The 18739-nt window shown below is 37.5% G+C and overlaps 2 protein-coding genes across 9 annotated transcripts in view; one reads left to right on the forward strand and one right to left on the reverse strand.

The window, feature by feature from the left end:
* LOC141906753 (ribulose-phosphate 3-epimerase-like) overlaps positions 1-18739 on the forward strand; it is an 82019-nt gene that overhangs the window by 14449 nt on the left and 48831 nt on the right. For 2 of the 8 annotated variants that reach the window (XM_074796083.1, XM_074796080.1), the window contains one exon: positions 18193-18240. The exons of 2 other annotated variants lie outside the window; for them this stretch is intronic. Coding sequence is in view for 1 of the 6 variants with exons in the window: in XM_074796079.1 (XP_074652180.1) it covers positions 6191-6259 (69 nt within the window). In the remaining 5 variants the exon portion in view is untranslated. Of the gene's footprint in view, positions 1-6149; positions 6260-16670; positions 16722-18192; positions 18241-18739 lie in introns of those variants that run through there. 4 more of the 8 variants (XM_074796079.1, XM_074796088.1, XM_074796087.1 and 1 more) reach the window with 4 other exon arrangements.
* On the reverse strand, positions 10242-10799 carry LOC141907083 (uncharacterized). Its single transcript, XM_074796653.1, has one exon. The coding sequence runs from the start codon at positions 10797-10799 to the stop codon at positions 10242-10244; it is 558 nt and encodes a 185-aa protein (XP_074652754.1).

Consider the following 18739-nt stretch of genomic DNA (forward strand, 5'->3'; position numbering starts at 1 on the left):
TACGGTTCTTCCGTTTACTGTCAGCATCAACTTGTTGATGAATAATACAGTTTTCGGCACAGGGGTTTGGCGATGGGTTTGGATTTTATTTCCGGGTTGTTGATAATCTCGCAAGAATGGCGCTAAATATAGGTACGTGGCAGTGAAATTTCAAATTGCCCCAATTGCAAAACTGGGCCCAAAACTGTTAGAACAGTTAGCTCCAAAAATGCTTTTCAGGGGTACTTGAACCATCCTTCTCTCTTTAATAATAAAAAAGTTATGATAATTTTTCATTCTGAAAAATCAGGATTTTCTGTAAAGGCGAACAATAGGTTAAGCGTGATCAGTAACGGATAAGATTTATAGAAAAAATATCATAACTTTCTTCATTTTAAAGATAACCTAATGAAATTTGCAGGAAAAGTGCTCCATATGATGTCTCACACATAGCAATGAAAATGAACCTGAGACACTCCGTTATTAATTAATTGATGATAAATTGATATTAATTTTTTCAATACGGACGACTTGGCGCTTATCAAATGTACAAAAATAGATATAACTCTGTTATTTTACAAGATAAATGCATGAAATTTGCAGCAGAAGTACTTTAAATGATAACTTAAACACAGTCAGCAAATAAAATGGACCTGAGACACTCAGTAATTATTCAATTGACGATTAATAATAACTAATTAGTTCATTACTGACGACTTGTGATGCTTTCAAAGGTACAAAAATAGATATAACTCTGTTAATTTACAAGATAAATGCATGAAATTTGCAGAACAAGGGCTTCGTATGATAACTAACAGAAAACAGTAAAAGATATTTACCTATCTATTCCGTAAGTTGATCAATTACATCTTAATTAATTAATTAGCAGAACAACTGACTAAACAAGTCCGTCAGGCATCGATATCTACAAACATAGCAGTAGAAAAGACAGTCAAATAAACACCCAATAAAAGCAACTGAATCACCATAATACAATACATTATATCACTATACAGAGAATGTCAGAAGATTTACAGTAGCACTAAATCACTATACAGATAATCGACCGCTAATTCCCATGTTTTCATATCATAATCAACACCATCATCGTACGACTCCTCTTCACTCCAATAACACACTACATAGGTTTCTCGGATCTCATCGTTTTTCCTCTTTTACTTTCTCAGTTCCTCGACTCTACCATAGTAGTAAACTTTATTGTTTGTTGAGTCGTCATGCCAGTAATGTCCAATATCCAGGAACAGATTCGAGTTCCGTAACTTGGGAAGACTCGAGGTCCGGAAACACTGATGCCAGATTTTCAATACTTGTCTCGCGTATTTGCTTTTCGATTTTCTTTCTTCAAGTTTTCATGTATACAGTTATATCTGAAAAAATTGATTATTGATTAGGGCCCTACTTTATGGACAGCTCTTCTTATCATGATAATGTACTAAGATATGTACTTCACTTGCTTTTTCTACTATTTATTTGCCATAAATGGCTTTTCCACAATGTAACACTTACCTTCACTCAACCAAATTTTTTTGCCTGGACAAAAAGTTTTTCATTTCAACAATAACATAGCTTTTTATTCGAACACATTTTTATTTCGGCTACATGTTTTCGTTCCGAGATAACTGCTGAGCCATTTGAGCGACCTATCATTGATACTGTTTCCTAATAGCCTGTTAAGTAATGGCTGATGTTGTACCTTATCAAATTCTTTCTCAAAATCCATAAAGAGTAATTATGGCCTAACAGATTTTCCAGAGTCAAATAGGACCATCTGGTCCAGTAGTCCATGGTTTCAAGTTGGTATAATTGACTGTTTGTCAACCTACCTCTTATAAAACTGTCTTAACCGTTGAACAGGATTATAAGACTGTGCAGAAAACCCGTTATCGCTGCTTTGCAGCTATATTTCATTCAATGATTTATCCATTTCACTGGCTTTCACCTTTTCAGGATGGATCTAGGAAAAATTGGAAGGTCGAGTCCAGAGGGAATGACTAAGGAATTTCTCAGATGACCAAGATCCTGAAATTCCAGGGGTTGTCCAGGAAAAGTCCTCCAAAACCCATCATAACAAATGAAATCACACTGCATAATATGGACTTACCACCGCCTCCATCTTCTGAAGAATTTTCCTCCAAGATATCTGAAAAACATAAAAATAAGTGTATTTAGTCTCACTTCTCTCAAATAATAAGACTAGCCTAGCATACTCCAAAGCGGATATTCGCTTTTAAATTATGATTTTTCAGACTAAGCAACACACCGTTGCAAAAGTAAAAACCAGACGGAATATTTCCATTGGATTCAGTGAACATTTGCATTTGCATACTCACCAGTGTCATTTAAGGAATCTGTAAAAGAAAATCATACAATCTCTTCTTCCTCTCTCTACAGTCACTTGACTCAATTTAAGTGTCTGGATTTTCCTCACAGCTTTTTTTGTCATCTTTTAAGAAAGTAAAAATTACAATGTACATAAATCAACAAACTTCAGTGTTCCAATACCGGTAACCGGTATATTTAGAAAAATATTTATTTCACCTACTGTATAAATTATGGATTAACTAAGAAAAATGCTTTTACTAAATCTGTAGCCTTTGTAGCCTGAGACAGAAACGATAATTTCAAATTTGAATTTCTCTCAATCCAGTGATTTTATGAGTAGTAATTCGAAAACAATCATTTTCTAATTGTGTGCAGTTCATAAAGACAAGTTCGCTTTGAAATACCAACTTTTGACCATCAGGCTGCAAAGGGTTAAAAGTATGTAATCCATCTTGTTTTGGCTAACCTGATGTGCTTTTAACTTTGATTAATTCAAATCGACGTCAATTGGCTCCCAGCATTCTTCCATTGCCTTAGCCGCATTAACACCAGGTGGCCACATGACAAATCCATCTATTATCCACGCGGATGGAATCACATCACTGAATGTTTTAATTCCTTCTTGCCAAACTGCCTTTGCCCACATCTAGAAAAACAGATAAAAAGCAAGAAGTGTGATCCCCATAACTTTCCTCACAGGTGCTCGCGCATTGATACATTCATAAGTAGTTCATAGAAACCGCGCAGTTCGTGGTTTTACACTTCGAGAGGATCAGTAGATTTTTGTCTCTGCACAGTTCGTCGCTAGCCCGGATTTTATTTCTTGAAAGCACTTTGAGTGAGGGAGTTTCTTCATGAAAATTACCTGTAATGGGAAGATGCTGTACTATCGAAAATACCCAGAGTTAGCACATGTAGTAGGCAAGAGACAGCCGTGCTGTATTCACACTGCAGTGAGATAGGCAGCTGCGTCCCACTTGTACTAATGTAGCGTTTCGTAGTTAGAATACATTAAGAATTTAGCATGTTTCTTCATCCACATAGTACCTGAAAATACTAGCCGGGCGAGTGTGTGCACTCACTCGCACCAGAGTCGATCATAGCGGTAGCGTGATCCTCTTATATGTCCTCAGAGTGTATATATGTAAATGTGTACTTATGTAATAGATGTATGTAAAATGGCGCCGCTACAAAGGGTCCGCCTGTGTCACGTAAACAACGGGAAAGATGTTTATGAAGGGGTCTACGACCACCACAGGAAGTTATGTTTGTGTGTAGAATAATAAATGACTCTCAGGCTTAACTCGACCTAGCACACGAGTAAGCAATTCCCGCAACCCCGGGTGTAGATTGCTGATAGATCCAGGAACGTAACGACTGGGTCGATTCGAAAACTATCCTCCGGGAACTAAGGATCGGGCCCAACCCTATGTTAGAACCTACAGATAGCGATGCGCACCCTTCTGTTCACCCAATAACATACGACCTCGTAGTTATACATGAACCCGAATCGACCGTATCACACACCACGTCACCCACCCCCGACGTGGAATTTCCTCGCTTGAGCCTAAATTGGATAGCGGAATAAACAGAAACCGCCCGTCACCCGAACGGGATTGCACTACGTTCCGCTGGACTCTACCATTTCCGAGAGTAAGCCTCTATACAGACCATGGACGCTCCGACCAACTCCACGGTTTTACTACCCAACATCTATTACTAAATCGTTAATACCATTACGTGCTGCGACAGCAGCTTTTATTCGTCTATCAGAAACTGACATACGTCATGCTCAAATACAAGACAGGTTCATACTCCACAAATGCTTACATACTTACAAAGGGAAAAGATAATGCGATTGACACATGCTGTTACGCTTCAAACTTATACAACGAACATATAGACCGCGAACATTATACCTATATAAAATTTATTGAAACTTAAAGATACGCGCCTGAAAGCTGGTCTTAAGGACCTATACCACACATACATGAAGGCAGAATAATAGTTTGATAAAGCTATAAGCACAAGTAATGGTCAAACCCGTCTCTATATACTTAAGTATAAACGGGGAGAAACACAAGAACCCAAGGCCTGGTATCAAGAATCCATACCTAATACATAAGTATTGACGGATTATATATAGTTCAACGATCCTAAGGACAAACGAGAAACACAGGGCCCGTCAATAATACATAAGTATGGACGGTAAACGTAATGCCCAATGGCTTATGGCCATAGGTGAGGAAATCGTACTATGATTTTGCCGTAGCTTAATGCTTAACAAAGAGTAATACTCAAGACTAGTAACGTATTTACAGTAAGGGGGATTCTGTGGGCCTAAGGCCCTTAATTTCTAACTCAGAAAGAAGGAACAGAGACGAACGGGTACAAGACCCGAAACGCCGCCAGGCGGCGCTGTCCCGGACCGACTTACATCTTAAAGACGTTCTCCGAGTAACTAACTGAAAGAGAAAAACTGCGCGCCTTATATTCTGATATTGCCGACTCCGATGTGTTGCATCTTCACTCCGCGTCGCTTCACTGGTCGCTCAACAATGGCCGCCCCGTCGGATGTGCTTCCTAGGATTCTTCCGAGCCGCTTTGCTGCTGAACTACGTTGTCTTCTTATCGAAGTAATATACCATTAAAAAGGTTGGAACTTGTACTTTCCGATGATATGAAATTCGTGTTAGATAGTTCGGTCGTAAAGACAAGTGAGGTCCCGAAAGGCTGTCGTCATGCGTGACCGCGTTCGAGATCGCAGGTTTAACCGTCGAATACTCATTAGCTTTAAGGCACGAAGGTGCCGAAATCATCTTTTAGATTTGTAATAATGATAATTATCTAAGAACTTAATTTATGTGACTAAATACTAAGGTGATATGTTATGGTGACAGTAACAAGACGTCATCGTAGAAACTTTAACTCTCCCGCTTATCGAGCGGATCATGTGGCCGGACCGGAAGTAAACAAACCGGCGAAATCGGTTCATCTACCAAACTACAACTCGTGTCGCCAAAAAAAAACGATGACATTAGTAGATGCTTTCACCGAGTCAAGACTTTATAATCCTCTTTCAAACGGTATCGTACATGATGACTTTCGATAATTATTTAGTGTGTAAAAGGCGAGATAAATACAGCGGCGGTACTATTTACCACCGGGAACAATTTCGGGACTAAGGAGCCGCGGGTTATCGCCGGAGTTGAAGTAAGGGGAAATGTATCTTCTGCACGGTCGCTGATAACCAAGGGGATAGAGGTATCTGTCTTGAGAAATGAAATTTTGTTACACTAACACGGCCGACTCAGATTGACTGGTGAAAAATAAACTGTTTTGTTCACGTAGTAGAAACAAAGGTATAATGTCATTAACTTCATTCATTCATTGAAGCATCACACACACAGAACAGTTTCATTGGTTAACACGTGGACTACACCATTATGGTAAATAGGGTGGGTAGGGTCTGTCTGGGCGATTACACTATGGGAAGGTAGATATGGCTTACACGCTATTACTATTAATTTTCACAATTCCTCAAAGAATTTTTCAGGATTTGGGGAAAAGGACCATTTTTGACTGGGGCAAATGTCCATTTACCAGTAAAAAAAACTGCCTCGCGGAAACCCCGGAAAAGTGAATTTGTTTTCACTGATAAAACTGATATTTCCTCATGCATCCACTCACTACTGTTTAGTCAATTTTAAACACTGTCTTTGACCGTATGGACCTAATGGTCCTCTTGTTAATCTTTTAATAGCAAATGATAATATAACCCTTTGTATCAAAACACTCGGGACACTGTTTGGAAGGGTGATAAGATGCCTAGCATCAGGCTCGGGGAAGGTAGAATCACAAGACAAGAATGGATTACTACCCATCTAAGTTTCTTGAGGCCACATATAAAAGGGCGAAAGTCTTCAGCATTTTCGAGGTAAGTTCATACCATCATATATTGCCAAGCAACTGCCCCAGCAGCACTATTCAAATAGTCCATCAGCTGATTTTGCTTTTCTTTTGGCTGAATACCAGCATTGTTGTTGTTTGGAATTCCACATGACATTAAATTGGGTTCTTCTCTTCTCGTACCTTTATCCACTTCGAATCATCCACATCACTGTTGTAGGTAACATCAGCACTTGACCTCAGAAAACTATGCAGGGCACACAAAAATTTCTGCCTCCGGACTAAGTTGTAAATTTCGATGCCATAATTTTCAACTAACCGAAACGGTCTCATCAAATTGTCCCTCAGGGGGAATACATCCTCGCCTACAATGTGGTAGGACATCATACAATGTCTGAATCTGGCAAACATTCCGAAATGTTTGCAAGTCTTTGGTTTAAGGCTTGCAGTAAACTGCATCCTGCAAAAACTTCATCCAATACCCTTCCATAACGTCCACGTAAATTAACTTGTAATCAGCATCAACAAGTGCAATCCATTTAAACAATACTGAAGAAGTTCTTATAATTGAAATATGTTGAGCCCGAGTTGTTTGGAGCTCTTAACGCTATATGCTTCCTGTGGATTGCTCCAAGTGTATGTAGAAAATTCCATTTTTCGTTGAATGTCTGGTGCTTCTGGCATCTGAAAATTGAAAAAAGAAATCAATATGTAATTAGTTTGTTTAATTTTCGCTAGCTCAATAACAGCAAAGAAATCGAAAATAATAATCCCAATGTTGAAGAAGAGACCGATGAAGATGCCAGTAGTTCAAGTGACAACAACAATGAAGCTCAATCTGAAACTTTAATTCTAGACTCTGCAAAAAGCCTAAGGCTTCGGGCCCATCCAAAAAGATACATGCTGACACCATAGCAGATCAGTTAGAAACATCATTTCTGGATCCGACTAAAAGCATAGGAACAATCAAGGTCCAACAAAAAGAAAATCGGCTGAATCGCAGAAAGCTAGCTTTCTGGAGACAACCGCCAATGCAATGGATAGGCCCATTGAATATTCGGAGATTCCTTCAGAAGATGAGATGAATATTGTTGGGCCTTTAATTGCTAGCAAACTGAGAAAATTAACAAATATCCGTATATGCTTTGAAGCTACAAACAAAATGGATCAGTCTCTGGCTGAAGCTAAATTGGCAAACATGAGAGCACCAAAGTACCAGTCACCTCATCACCTGCCTGATCGGTATCAGGCTCAAAATGAGGGCGCATCTTAGATGCGAATGTTAGCCATCGTATTCTCAAAATTGGTATTAGGTGTATAGGTAAATACAAATATATTTGACTCCAACTTACATTTAGATGGTCACCTTTCAATTCTTTGTAAATCACTCTACACGTCTCGTGAACAATTTTAGCTATTGGTGTGGCTCCAAGACGAAAGGTATATGATAGGCTTTTATAGGACTCTCCTAAAAATATGTGTTATGTAATGGTTTAAGTATTACCAATAATGTACATCTAAACCATAGCAGAGCAACAGTACAGTATTATATCTAAAGCATCAATAAGTATAAAAATCATTATTAATGTAAACTTTGCAACCATATATTTTGATATTCACTTTTAAAAAAGTGTGTTGTCTTATCTGTGGCCAGAAAGCTTTAACTAAGTAACTGCAAGCCATTCTGCGGGTGGAACTTGCTTTTCAGAAATGTGTAGTTTGCTGGCTGATTCTGCCAGGAACCAGAATAGTCAGGTGTCCAATTTTTCAATTGACATTCTGAAGAAGTTTTGAAATGACTCCTGATCTTGCAATTTCAACTCCCTCATCTAAAAATTATGAATATGGATCATATAAAAATGAACCATAAACAAAAATTTGAATCCCTCAAGGTAATTCAAATTCTTTTCTCACAATAATTTATGCATATACATATACATAGTGTCTTTTAACTATAGCGCCTTTCCACAATACGTGTTCAAAGCACTATATCTCCTCAGTGGTGAAGTGCTCTTTAAACAGCCTGGACTTCAACATGGTTTTGAAACTGTCAACGGATTTTGCAGACTTTAGTTCCGATGGAAGACTGTTCCACAGTTTTCGCTAATTTCACTATTACATTGAGAGTTTGCTTTGGACAGTGTTGAATTCTATGTTTTTGTCTAAACAAAAACCACATTTTCTCCGTGCTGAATCTGTCAGCATCTATCTGGTATCTGTGTTGGGTGGGAGCAAGATATATTGCACTCAACCCAAATGTTGTTAAATCCATCACAAATGGCACAGTGATCGGGCTGGCCATTGTAATATGCCTGTATCAGCAGTACTCCATATTTCTTTGAGGTTGGTGCAATGTTCCTCGCGATAGGTGAGCTAATGGCTACCTCTAAAACCTCATTTTCTCCATTCTGCAAGCTTGTTTTCCCATAATTTGGATGATATGATCCTGTCAATACAGTCCCATAGTTCTTCATTATTTTGTCGATCCCCTCGTGTAGGCAGTCTATTGCCACGCCTTCTACGCTCACTATTGTGGGTATATCCAGAGCAGATCTAAATATGATATGTTTAACCGCAAAATATACTGACATTGTATGGGTTGAAATCAATGATTTTTTCGATACATTTGCGTAATGTCGCATCATTTGCCAGGATCTCGCAGATCTGATTTACATCTATTTTATGATACTGTTCTCTGTTTTTTGCTAAAAGTTGAAAATTTTGATATTGCAACAAACATAGTGTTTCAACCACGAATCAGAATCTTTGATACATTTGTTATAAATCGAACATGGTTTCCACGTCAAACTGATATTAATTTTTGCTAGATTCCAGTCCTGAGAATTTCCCAAATGCCTGGAAATTGCCCCAAATTTTCAAACCCCCTGCAATGGCTTCGCGAGTGCATGAAAATCTCAAGTAACTCATCCCTAATCATTCATATACCCATAACCTACTGATGACAGCCTAACGCCACGGATCCATCGAAATGCATAAAGGTTCGTTTATGGCCAGAACCTAAACTGTATCAGAGGTTCGAAATTTCAAAAACACAAGTGACTCTACCGTAATAATTTCAATATCCATAACCAATTGACACTTATTGATGACTACCTCAGCACAACCCAAAGTACATTCCTATATGACCCTCCTATATAATCTTCATAGGAGAGGGCGAAAATCTTAAGTGACTCTGCCATAATCATTTATATATCCATAACCCTTTGACACCTTTTGATGACTGCCTAAGCACAACCCCAAGTATATTCCTATATGACCCTCACATATATAATCATCATAGGAGAGCGCAAAAATCTCAAGTGACTACCATAATCATTCATATACCCATAACCTACTGACGACAGCCTAATGCCACAGATCCATCAGTGAGAAAAGGTACCTTCAAATGGCCGTGGCATGCAGCGTGGCATGCTACTTCACAAATGTCAAGTAGTATATTTTCATAGCTAGATATTTACACAACTTAAGGACAGTTATTTTCGCAGTTTTCACTCATAGAAGTGGCACTATGTCTGGATTATAAGATGGCACAGAACTCCAGTCTTCTCCCCAGTCATTGTCGCGTAACGCATCATCCGTGGAAACATCCATATTATATTCAGAGTTTGAATCTGATTCAGATGAGGAATCATCGCCGATGTTTATGATGAATTTGTCAACCATATCATCCATCAGGCCAGAAACACTGGACATCTTTAATTCATCTTTTATGACATGGTCAACATAGCCTTTCAAGTCGTCCGGTGTTACAGTTTCTATGGCCTCATTAAACAATATTTCTACATCCTTGATTTTAAAAGTAGTGTTTTTTGACGCAACATATCCTTTTTAGTTTATTCCAAACCATTTCAATTGGATTTAATTTGCAGTGTTATGGAGGCAAACGCAATATCAAATGCCCATATTTTTTCGCCATTTCATCGATTTTATAACGAATAAACTGGGATTTTGCAGATTTGATTTTCTCATAAAGGTTGGCTTTTGGCATTTCAGGCAACCAAAAAAATTCCTTTCTGACTCAACCAAACCTGCATATCCTCTTTTAAACTATTTGAAGTTGGTATCTTTTCTGAACGCACGCTGTGATAGCTAGCATTGTCCATCACTATAACTGAGTTCGGAGGTAATTTAGGAACTAGAATTTCTTCAAACCACTTTTCGAACTTAACTCCGTCCATTTCACCGTGATAGTCTGCAAGTGCCCCTTCAGTTCGGTAAACAAGTTGTGCCCCATCGATAAAACCAGTTTCATTCCCGATATGTAAAAAGATAAAGCGCCCAGTTCCGCAAATTTTTTCTTTTAGTACACAACTGAGTCCACTTAAGAAAGCCTGTCGATGATCGGTAATGGTTGTGTCGGCCCAAGCTGACAAGGTTGTATGACCAGCAGTAACCCACGTTTCATCCAGAAAGAATATGATTCTCCCATCTTTACGGAATTGTGGAATATCCTTCAGATATTGATACTGCCATCGAATTATTTCCTGCTTTTCAATTAATAAACTGTTTCTTCCACGTTTTTTAAATCCAAATCCAAGGCTTTTCATAGTTTTATAGTCGTCCGTGACATTTTTGGCATTATTTCATCCTGTTTTAATTTGTCTAAAATCTTATATAAGGTCGGGGGTTCATTGCGGAAGAAAAATTCATGAACTTTACGGCGAATAATGCCATGTGAGAAATCATCCAGTTTCTTTTTTCTTCATTGATTTTAACTCTTTGTTTTCATGGAGTTAAAACCTTGCCTTCTCTCTTTTTCTGCTGTCTAATTCTTTCAATACTTTTGGAGCTTATTCATGTAGCTTGAGCTGTCTTTTTGATAGTTTCTTCAACGGTTTTGAGTTGTTTCTCAAGTATTCAAACACATTTAAAACGATATTTCAATCTTTTGATGACATTGGTGTTCCTCTCTTTCTTTCGAATTTCCTGATGTTGATGGTGTTTCACAGGGTAACATGTAGTACAAAAGAATCCAAAGTATGAAACAGCAGGAGACTAACATGATCGCATTTAAACTGACTTGTGTAATAGTAAAGAACTGAGTGAATGAGGTGCAAGTGTAGTTATTATAGACACTTGGTGATTGTGTAGATTTGTATTTGCCGAGCTATTTCCTGAGCTACATGAAAAAAGTAGAAATAATTTGCATTATAAATTGACTTGTGTAATATTTAAGAACTCAGTGAATGAGATGCAAGTGTGTGCGTGCGTGCGTGCGTGCGTGTGTGTAGTTTATTTATTCACTCTTGGTGGACACTGGCCTGCAGTGGGTCAGCGCAGCTATGATGGATCATTTCATGGAAAATTCCGACTTATTTTCCGGATTTTTAGCTTCACATAAGTGGCAACTCTGGATGTATGATGGCATTCAAACATGCGCCTCACTCAAGTGAGCAGCGTCTATACACTACTGCATGCACGTGGTCTATTGATCAGCGCACGGCAGTAATGATCAGACTGATGCGTTAGACTGATGCGTCTATAGTAACAGGCAAGAGTGAATAAATTTTTCCAAACTTACCCCAAGAAAATGAAAAATAAGCTATGAAAATCAGTTTTGAAGTCTTGTTGCATTCGAGAATGAATATTTTCAAAGGATGCTGAAGTAAATATTTACATTACAAAGTGTCTGAACTGATATCCAAGTTGAAACATGTTATGTAGACGGATTTTCAAGCAAAATAACGGCACACTACTCATGAGATAATTCCAGACGATAGATAAATCCACTAAGTCATTTGAAATATATTTCCACAGACTGAAGAGTTGTTAGGTCAGTGAAAATAATCTTAGATATTGTAGATTTTAAATGTCATTGTACAAAAATGTTAATCTAATAGATGAAGAGATATTTATACGCAGGTCAAATCTATGTTTGTCATATGATTATTCTTAAAATGACACTAAAATTCAAGAATGGATATTTAGTAAAATAAGGTAATATTGCTTTGTTTTAATATGGTCTTGGAGGAGTATGGCTTTATCCTTCATGAATGACCATGCAGTTGATGGGATATTATGCACTCTTGAATTCAGTAGTTGCCTGACCTCAGTTACACGTAGAGTTGAGTAGTCGAAACCACAGGGATCAAGATATGTAGTGATAACAACTCTTTGATACACTGTGATCATTTCCACTGGGTAGACTTTACTGGTACACGGCCGTATGGCTGATAAGGATAGTCTCAAAATTTCACTTAAATCTCCACCACTTCATTCCAAAAATCATTATACAATTGCGATTAATCATCATCAAGGTGTTATAATTAGCTTGGTTAATTAGTATTACATTAATCACATTATTTTATTTAGGAATAACAGCCCTGTAGGTATTAAGAGTCAGTAGTATACCGAAACAATGTAATAAAATGCAACTTTTAAGAGTGCGTCGAAATGCAGGCCTTTAAAAACTGTCGCGTCTAGAAAATACGTGGATTGTTTTTCAATCTCCCAGGTGAGGTCAATGGACGTGTGATGGGTCTGTAGGATGTTACATTTTACTTAAAGATCATAGGCCTGTAAGTTTAGATCTTAAAATAGGGATTTACTCTTGATTTTATTTGGTGTCCTTAACAAACCCACTACACCTGCCGGGAGTGAAACAGGGGTTCGATTTTGAAATTGGAAATCGAAGTACAGATATACAGATATACGTGTGTGATCGGCGATCATAGTGACAATTTATTTGTAATTGAAGGACAAAATTAGAAATTTCTGTTCGCGTGTCCATTCAGAAAATCTTCCAAGCAGTCTGAACCGGATTTACTCAGATTATCTCTGAATGAGCGAAATATTGTGTATTAACCTTTCTATTAGGTCGATATTGTTTTTGCACCACGTCGCATAAACTATTTTCAGCATTGGCAAAGTCCCAAGAATTTCTATCCATGATTCTGGTAGATACAGTGCAATTTATATTCAGCCAAAAAGTGCAAAAACCACATGCTATGGCTACTAATGCACACACGCCACTTGGTGTCCATAGCACCGTTATGATTGTAACTAACCCAGGGGAAAATTCAGATATCATTGTTCGGACACCAGCTATTTGTGGTACTCAAACTACCGAATTAATTGTCAGTAATTTTTTGAAATCTTCATTATAGATGCATATAATGACTAATTTATGCATTTGAAGAACATGCTGAAAGAGAAATTTGAATTTATCATTAGATTTTATGCAGTGAGGCAAATTGCATTGATCTGAAGTAACCACTCCTTAGATGTGTGGCGCTTTTAACGATCAGTAAGGTTACCTTTCGACACAAATATCATTCCTCATATAGTGCAGGTATATTGCCCTTGGAAGCAAGTCTTTTTATATAGACGTTCAAATTACTTCTATGGGAAAAGCATTTACTGCATATCTTGCATGAAAATTTTGAATTTTGAAGATTTATTGCAAAACATTTTTCCGCATACCGAACATTCACATCCACTGTCCACATTGTTATAGTAGCTGGCTCTTGTGTAATAACAGATGACGCGCTCTGTTTGTTATCAATCACGTCACTGTTTATCATGTAACAACACTGTGCCTATTGTTTTTATGCCTGGACGTTTACAGATTCCTTTTACAGATTCCTTCGGTATCTTGTTGCTGTTTGGGCATTTTTCGTTGATCGACATGCATATTCCATTGATCTTCTCATCACATCGTACCTCGATGCAAGGAAATACATTCCAATATATATAGATATTTTTTTCCGTAAATAATGGCATTTTCTTTCACTTCCTCCATGAGCCATGGCCCAATTGGCAATATTCTACCATACTTCAGCTGCAAAGCTTCTACACCTAATAGTATCAATTTCTCCAATGATTGAGCCGGAGGGAAGTGTTTCAATTAGCAGGTCCCCACTTCCATAAGGGCATGTTGGTGGAATAACGATCGAATAGTTAACACAAGTCCCAAGTAGGCTATAGATACTTGCAGCTTGCCACTGCTTCAAGTGGTGGGAAGGCAAATATCTATGTAGCTTTATGCTGCAGTCACTATGTTGGAAATGGATGACGACAATCATTACATGGAAAAGGCTTGGTCTTATTCAATTCTTCGCAAATAAAACATTTCATCGAATTAGGTTTGTACAGCTTCAGAGCGGATTCAGTTACTTTATCCAACAAGTCTTCTCACATAGACGTCAGAAATGTGTCTTTTTTCATCATCACCAAAACCAGAAGTCCTATGCTGTTAGCAATGCCGAATGGGATCAGGCAAATTAACTAGGGGTCTAGGTAACAAGCCTACTTGTTGAAATGCGTGACAATCGGGAAATTCAAATTATTCCACGCCCCCTCCCCCAGTAATCAATACTCTATTCAATGACCTTCTGGAACTAACCATAATCATAGAACCTCTGATGAACTACAATTTTGCATTAATCAATTTCTCCATAGCCTTTGCGTTACATTTTTCATGCTCCAGGTGAAAAAACCTGATGGGCAATCTTTAAATTTCCTCAATGTTCCTCTCCTCCCTAACTCTACCATGTGGGTTTATTTCATTGCGTGAATCTAGAGATTTACGAACAAGGAGTGATTTTTCAGCGAAACAAAATCATGAGAAGGTATGTTTACTTGACCACACTAAGTTTGTTAATTGTGAGTCAAGATGAGCAGGACATATATTCAATTCTGTTCCGCATTAAAATCAATATGACCAAGGGAAAAGATTTATCTGAGGTATTTGCTCCTGCCAGATCCAGTCGCTGTCTGTGCTACTTTTGTATTCTACGATTGTATTGTGTGAATTATTAGGGATTGACTCTGAGCTGGGAGTGTATTTTGACAAACCCACAGAATGCATCCTCATTTGCCATTTTATGAAAAGCTGACAGGCTGGCCATAGTGCCCCTTGGGGCTCTTGTTCATATATACTGTTAGTGAGTCTTCCTTTGAAGGGTAAGATTTGTTCGGTCACAGACATATGAGTTTTTGGCTCAGCACAGTCTCTAAAGTTATTAGCCAAAATATTCAAAAGAGGTCTTACTTTGAACAGTCTATCATAACCAGGTTCGTCTTTTTTTGGCCAATGTATTATCACTAACATGGAATAGTGAAAGATCTGATATGCTTCATGGTCGAGACAAGACCGCAGATTTTTCTTTCTCGAGGCCCTGTTGTTCATGAGTCGACTATGCATAATCATTGAACCACCCCAATCAATTTCGAAACTAATGGCCGATACTATAGGGCTTGGGTGGGGGAAACGTCGGTGCGGTTCTTGAAGAAGATGCTGATTAGACACTCTTAAACATCTCAGCCAGCTGTTGTATACTATTGCCATCATCAATGCTCGTGGCCATTTTTAACAATTGAAATAACAGGTATAATATAGCGACACAGGTAAATTAACAGACTCTTTAATTGTAATAAAGCTCAAAAATTTAATTCGCAACAGTGCGTTAGATACCAACACACGATAAATATTCAATAATTGTTTTCGAGTATTTTGTACATATCTATACTGTAATCCACTACGGTGGGCCTACAATAAAAAACAATAGGACAGCTCCGGCTGTCTCCTATCAGCCACTGATACATGGTCCTTTTGATTTACATGTGGCAGCAAATCCATTGCGTGACAAACATTCTTCCAAATACTTCTGTATTGAACAAAGCAGCATTTTTTTCGGATTTAGTTATACTTGATTAGTTTTCCCTTGACCAGAAGCAATGTACCTCATGCTTGTCTTTTATTGCGATGAGGGTGCTTTTGTGAGGGTGGGAATTTTAAAAAATGCACATTTTAGTGGTGTTTTCTTGCCGGTTGCATCTATCCTAAACGTTTCGTTAAATTTATGAGATTTAGGACATATCACCAATTTGTCGAAATCATCTCTGTCTAGGTCCATGTGCAATCTGATTCATGTCGAAGACGTCATAAATGATTAACTCATTGAGTTTAAAAGATCTGATGGTCTTATTTGATACAGTAAATTAAATAGCAACGTGAAAAACTTAAACAATGAAAGCTGTAAATATAGCTGAATCCGATATCCTGTGGAGATACTGCCACGATAATAGAAACTGATAAACAATTAAATAATATTGAATATGCGTTGAATTTCCCTCAAATTTGTTGCCTCTTGGTCCACGGTATTAGGATATTCAACTGATTCTACAGGTACAGCTTCAGTGGGGATTAGGTGGCCATCATCATATTTCCAAATTTTCTTCATCGGTTGTCAAATCATTAGCCTAAAATGAAATAAGTCCGTGTAAATTTAAAAAGTTGTAAAAATACAAAATTTCAGTTACACGGACAAATTATTGGACGAATCTCAGACCTCTGAAATAGGATTAATCAGAATTAATGAATTAATATAAATTAGAAAAAAATGGATTTTTAACTAGAAAATCTTTCTACCAGTACTTTAAAAAGAGTACTTTACCCTTACTGTTACAGAAAAAGTTGTACAGTTTTGTCTCTAGTTTCTACTAGTTAGTACCTGCAAGAAAATAAAGTAAGTATATCTAATTTTATACCAGAAAATTCAATAAAAAAGAGAAATGATTGTCCTACCTTAATTCATGTTATGATGATGCTGTAATCAGAATGATTTGTAATCCTGCTTTGTATGGTAAATTTCGAAACAGTATTTCGTAGAGCGGTATGTGGGTACGCATGTTTTAAACTGCCGTTTGTATTTATTATCCCTTCTGATAGTGCACTCAACACAGTCTGGTCTTGATTCAGTTTTTCCATGAAGTGAACTAGTCCATTTAATCTCAATAGTGCATCTTGAGTAGCTGAACGTCGGCCAGGGTTTGATTGAACATGCTGCCAGCCCTCGACTAGATTGTTACAGACTTTGAGATGGAACTCTTTATTATCCATACCAGCTGGATTTGTTATTTTATACATAATGTAAGCATTAGTTATTGCTGTAACAAGCAGGTAAAAAAAGCTGTTGCGGCGAAAGAAGAAAATTGATAACAGTGACGTCTTCTTCTTGACTTAATATTGTTTATTTTCACAATTGCTGGATCGTCATATCAGTATCATCATACACACATTTTACAGCGACTAACAAGTGATGAGTTAAAGAGTGACTAAAAGATAAAGTAATTAAACTCAGAAATTACCCCTATAAACCTACACTACAGATACTGCTAACTAAAGTAAACTGATATAGCTTGCTTACCGAAATATTTCCAGCTCCCGGCAATCTAATACGTTACAGCGAAAAAACGGCGACTAAAAACTGCATAAGTGTCAAAAAACAAAACCCAACTAAAGACCCTCAGCATCCACCCACACAGGATAAGCGCCGCAGTGAACACTAGAAGATACTCAAACCCTAACTAGTACATAACAAAAGCTTTTTTCCACCACTAGCAGCTTTTATGTAAGACAATGTAGTAAGTGTTCAACTGGTCACTCTTATCTACACCACCCATTGTGGTCCTCTACAGCTCTGGGTTTTTGATTGGTGCCATAGCCATCCTGTCCATTTTTAGCACCAATGCGTTTTTTTATCAAAGTAGCATCACTTATACTGCTAATGAGACAAACAGGCCACTCGTCAAACCACCCTTGAAAATAAAATAGCAGTCGTATCATTCCACATCATTAACGTTGACACCTCTGATAGATGTTTTTAGGCCTATTGCTATACAAATGTACAAATGGAGCAAATTTAAATGACATGGTTTCTAGAGTAAAGGCTCTTTGACTGTGCAACTGAGCATATATTCATAGAAATCATTCATTAGAGCATTATCCATTCTCCAACCCCTATAAAACTGAATTTTGAAAGAAGGCCTCGTTAAAATTTATATGAGCTTTTTCGCGAAAATCTGATCGCAAAAATATCTGTTTTAAAAAGCCAATCAGAAAGCAAAGACTCCTATGATTGTCTTTTCGTATATTGGCTATATCGGTTGTCGTTTTCATTGTTTTATGATTTTGTTTAATCGTTTTTGTTATTTCAGCAGCGCAAACCAACCTTGGTTGAGCGTCCGTGATCAGTCTTCAAATTGGTATTCATGCGCAACATAGTACTGCCGACAATTCAATTCTTTCTTTATTGACACAATTAAAATTTCACGATGAAAAATTTACTTTCACGTTTTAAAAAAATTATTTTAATTTTCTTTTACTTTCATTGGGTGCTTGCGTTAGCGGCCATTTGAAAAATCTCTGTATGAACATTTATTTTGTTCAGTTTAAATATCTAAAACTTAAAACTGCTTTTCTGAAAAATAAGTTCTGAATTGAATTGAAGACTGGTTCCCTGTTTCTTCAAAGATCCAGGGGGCGGTAGGCTGTGGTGGCAATAAACTTTATTGGATGATCTTAGTGGAGTTTCATTTGAAGGAAATGCAACTTATTCTTGCTTAATGACTTTATTATTTTAAAAAGAAAAATCGTGGCTCCTATCTATTTTCGTGTTCGCTTCTCTTCGCCTGAAATCAGTGAAGTTAGTCACGTTTTTTCTTTCAGCTGTAAATTTTTCTATGCAAAATCATTTCAACACAA

This window comes from Tubulanus polymorphus, chromosome 6 (assembly GCF_964204645.1).
Source record: "Tubulanus polymorphus chromosome 6, tnTubPoly1.2, whole genome shotgun sequence".
In the NCBI taxonomy this organism is placed as follows: domain Eukaryota; kingdom Metazoa; phylum Nemertea; class Palaeonemertea; order Tubulaniformes; family Tubulanidae; genus Tubulanus; species Tubulanus polymorphus.